The sequence below is a fragment of the Sinocyclocheilus rhinocerous genome, unplaced genomic scaffold (genome assembly GCF_001515625.1).
Source record: "Sinocyclocheilus rhinocerous isolate Xijiao unplaced genomic scaffold, SAMN03320098_v1.1 scaffold36, whole genome shotgun sequence".
In the NCBI taxonomy this organism is placed as follows: domain Eukaryota; kingdom Metazoa; phylum Chordata; class Actinopteri; order Cypriniformes; family Cyprinidae; genus Sinocyclocheilus; species Sinocyclocheilus rhinocerous.
This window is the reverse complement of record NW_015664459.1, coordinates 1,496,242-1,500,861: the sequence shown is the minus strand read 5'-3', so window position 1 is coordinate 1,500,861 and position 4,620 is coordinate 1,496,242. Positions and strand designations below refer to the sequence as shown.

At 34.7% G+C, this 4,620-nt stretch overlaps 1 protein-coding gene across 1 annotated transcript in view; it reads left to right on the top strand.

Annotated features, from left to right (window-relative positions):
- piezo1 (piezo type mechanosensitive ion channel component 1 (Er blood group)) overlaps positions 1-4,620 on the top strand; it is a 108,552-nt gene that overhangs the window by 100,285 nt on the left and 3,647 nt on the right. Inside the window, exons 41-46 of the mRNA XM_016540890.1 lie at positions 867-1,014; positions 1,310-1,524; positions 1,670-1,828; positions 2,156-2,303; positions 3,225-3,413; positions 3,506-3,598. Of these exons, the coding sequence (XP_016396376.1) occupies positions 867-1,014; positions 1,310-1,524; positions 1,670-1,828; positions 2,156-2,303; positions 3,225-3,413; positions 3,506-3,598 (952 nt within the window). The remainder of the gene's footprint in view (positions 1-866; positions 1,015-1,309; positions 1,525-1,669; positions 1,829-2,155; positions 2,304-3,224; positions 3,414-3,505; positions 3,599-4,620) is intronic.

The window sequence follows — 4,620 nt, the reverse complement described above, 5'->3', positions numbered from 1 at the left end:
GTGGTAGTTACCTTGCTGTCTATGGGAGGGTCAGAGAGCCCTCAGATTTAATCAAAAATATCTTAAATTGTGTTCCGAAGATGAACAAAGGTCTTACGGGTTTGGAACAACATGAGGGTGAGTAATTAATGACAGAATTTTCATTTTTGGGTGAACTAACCCTTTAATATAAAAAAGTAGATCACCGTGCAGAGCAAACCTATGAGAAGACAAAGTGTACTGTGGCATTGATCAGCACACACTCAGTTATTTTGGCAGTGCTTTACAATAAGGGCTCATTAGTTAATGCATTAACTAACATTAACAATGAACAATATGTTTGTTACCATATTTATTATCTTTGTTAAAAATACAACTGTTCATGTTAGCTCAAGTCCATTAAATAATATTAACAAAAAAGACATCTTCTGATCTTAATAATGTATTGGTACATGGTCAAATGAACTCAAATGCTTTAGAAGTATTTTGCATTGTTAATTAATGTTAGCTAATGTAGTTAACTCATGTTAACAAATAGAATTTTATTGTAAAGTCACAATCTAATCTAATCTAGTGAAATTTTATTTCACCAAAATCTAAACTGTACACAAGATCAGAAAATAATTGTGCAAGGTCCAGTGCAGATAAAGAAAAACATGAGTAAAATATTGCAATATATCACAAATATAAATGTGTATCTTTTAAATTAATAACTAATAATATTGATATATAGCATACCACAAATTTATACAATGCCATATCACCAGCTGTATGCTGATTCACAGGTCCCTGCTCATCTTGTAGTGGAATTCATGATGTGCATTATTGTGATATTTTGGGTTTGACTGCCATTCATTTTATCTTGTGGTGTGTTTTCATCTGTGCAGAGTGAAGAATGTCTATAAGCCAACCTGTGGATTCTTCCAGAACATCCTTCATGCAGAATATCGGGCAGCTACTGATGTCTACGCTCTTATGTTTCTTACTGATGTGGTGGATTTTATCATCATCGTGTTCGGTTTCTGGGCTTTTGGAGTGAGTATAAAAAACCTTACATTCTTAGTCATAAAAATCTTAAAGGAATGCCTACAGAATTTGCATTCGGAATAGCATAATTTGGCATGATTTGGAACCAATCCTAAATGAAACATTTTCAAGCGCTGGTTTGAGTCTGTTAAAGCAGTTAAAACATCAACTCTAAATGCAGATAATAAGATACTAATAAGATAAATGTATAAGAATACTACATTTAGGAAATCAAATGAAATAGACTTGTTGACTTGAAACCAGTTGAGAGCCATTTGAATGTGAAATGTTTGCTCTGTCTCAGAAACACTCGGCAGCAGCAGATATAGCCTCCTCCCTGTCTGAGGACCAGGTCCCCGAGGCGTTTCTAGTCATGCTCCTCATTCAGTTCAGCACCATGATCATTGACCGTGCACTTTACTTGCGGAAGAGCATCTTGGGAAAGCTCATCTTCCAGGTTATACTGGTTTTCGGTATCCACCTGTGGATGTTCTTCATCCTTCCTGCTGTCACTGAGAGGTAAGGGAGGCTTCTCCACCTGTGTTTAGATGCAGTTTGAGTGTCGGAGGAGGTTCACAGGTGATCTTCGACTTCTGTGATCTTTGGTGACCAAAGACAAATGAGATATTTTTCAAGGAGTTTATCATTTCCTTTATTTTCACAGGATGTTCAATCATAATTCAGTGGCCCAGCTCTGGTATTTTTTCAAGTGCATCTACTTCACTTTGTCAGCGTATCAGATCCGTTGTGGCTACCCTACACGAATCCTTGGAAACTTCCTGACGAAGAAATTCAATCACCTCAACCTCTTCCTTTTCCAAGGGTGGGCACTTTCTTTTCTTCATTTTTCAGTGTCTTCTGCAAAAGTTTATTTACTAATAGAATGATATGTGACCCTGGGCCACAAAACCAAGTCGTAAGGGTAAATTTTTCCGAAATTGAGATTTATACATCATCTTAAAGCAAAATAAATACGTTTTCCATTGATGTATGGTTTGTTAGGATAGGACAAACATACAATGTATTGTTGGCTATTGCTACAAATATACCCCAGCGACTTAAGACTGGTGTTGTGCTCCAGGGTCACATATATGTAATAGGCACCATTTTTTTTAGATTACACTAAAATGTAATTAATTTGTTTCCTCAGTTTCCGCCTGGTTCCTTTTTTAGTTGAGCTTCGAGCAGTAATGGACTGGGTTTGGACAGATACGACACTGTCTCTCTCCAACTGGATGTGTGTGGAGGATATCTACGCTAATATCTTCATCATTAAATGCAGCCGAGAGACAGAAAAGGTAGCAGGTCCTCTTTGGCATGCAAAAACATTTTTGATTATACCTAAATTAATTAGTTATTCGTTTGTCATTCAGGTTATTATGGTCATAAGATCCTAAATAAACAGTGAATATTTGTGGCACTTTCTAGACAGAATATAAATCGATGTCACATTACTATTGTCTAAGTAGGTATGTTTAATAAATTTGAAGAAAAAAAAACCTAGCGTTAAATATCTGATTCTTCAAGTGAAATTTGTAGTGCTGGGCAACGATTAATCACGATTAATCGCATCCAAAATAAAAGTTTTTGTTTATATATATGTGTGTGTACTGTGTATATTATATATATATATATATATATATAAAGACACACATATAGTATATATTTTGAAAATAGTAACATGTATTTGCATGTATATATATATTTATATTCATATAATTTATATTATATAGACATATATTTCATATATAAACATTTTTTAAACATAAAAGGTTTAAAACATAAAAAAAATTCTTAAATATATACAATCATGTGTGTGTATTTATATGTACATAATAAATATACAGTACACACACATACAGTATATTATGTATACAATAACTTTTATTTTGGATGCAATTAATCGCGAATAATCGTTGCCCAGCACTAGAAATTTGTAAGTACTTGAAACCCTTTTTACCCAATGTTTTTTTTAAAGAATTGAACAGTTCATAGTTTTAAACCATATTCTAACATATTCCACATGGTGACAGGGTTGCAAAAAAATGGCAAATCTCATGATCTCATGGCTTATGTAATATTTTATTTGATTACCTGATGTTGATCACTATTTTTGACTTTTAGGTTTTGTACCTTATTCATGGAAAGAGTAATATCTTGATCATTTGATTCTAATGTGTACATAATCTTACTTTTGGGCTTAAACTTGTTCTCTGCAGAAATATCCCCAACCAAAAGGGCAAAAGAAAAAGAAGATTGTCAAATATGGAATGGGCGGCCTTATCATTCTGTTCCTCATTTGCATCATTTGGTTCCCACTACTCTTCATTTCACTAGTTAAATCCGTAGTGGGTGTGGTTAACCATCCTGTTGACGTTACGGTCACAGTCAGGCTTGGTGGTTATGAGGTAAAATTCAATTGATCAAAGTATTAAACACTCATTGAAATGTTACATTTGAGAGTTTACATTTAAGATTTGACTCATGTGTCCTCCTGCAGCCTTTATTTACAATGAGTGTGCAGCAGCAGTCCATCCAGCCTTTCGCTGAGCAGGACTACAATCATCTTGCCAATCTGTTTGGAAAAAATGCTGTAAGTAAACATCAACAGTAATATCTCACAACTCAATAACAGTTGATACTGACAATGACAAGATAACTGATATAATGCTGTTTATGTACACAATACAGTTTAATAGTGACAGTAAATAAACATAATGCACACAGATTTGCTGAAATTAAACAGTTTATTTTACACTATATTTACTAATTTCACAAAAGATTTTTTAGTTTTTTTTGGCCAGAACCCAGAAAAATAATTGTCAATGGGTTTTTGTTTAAATATCAGAAATAAAGCAAGATATAAAATAAGGTCAAGATATTTTCACATTTTATATTATAACATAAAATACATCAGTAATACCCCCTTGTGATTATTTTGTGCAAAGTGGCTAAATAGTACTACAGAGGTTGTCAGGGACATTAAACATCATGCCAAAACAAAAACTCTTACACTCACTATTCAGCTTATACAGCATTACAGTATTTATAATCACGCACTTGCAAACTATTCGAACTCAAACTTTCAGGGAAACTCTTTCAGACTGAAAGAGATGTCGGAAGCTTAAAGGGATACTCCACCCCAAAATTAAAATTTTGTCAATCACTTATCCCCATGTCGTTCCAAACCCGTAAAAGCTTCGTTCGTCTTCGGAACACAATTTAAGATATTTTGGATGAAAACCGGGAGGCTTGTGACTGTCCGATTGACTGCCAAGTAAATTACACTGTCAAGGTCCAGAAAAGTATGAAAGACATCGTCAGAATAGTCCATCTGCCATCAGCGGTTCATCCGTAACGTTATAAAGCGACGAGAATACTTTTTGTACGTGAAGAAAACAAAAATAACGACTTTATTCAACAATTCGTCTCCTCTGTGTCTCTCCGCATCACTGTAGCGCCATTTTGGAGAATATCCGCTGAATGCAAGCAGCGTACGCTCTTCTGTGTCAGCCGCAACACAAGGATATGTTTTCTACGTGTATTTACAATTTAATTTGAACGAAAACAGCACATCCGTGCAGCGCGGCTGACACAGAAGAGCGTACGCTGCTT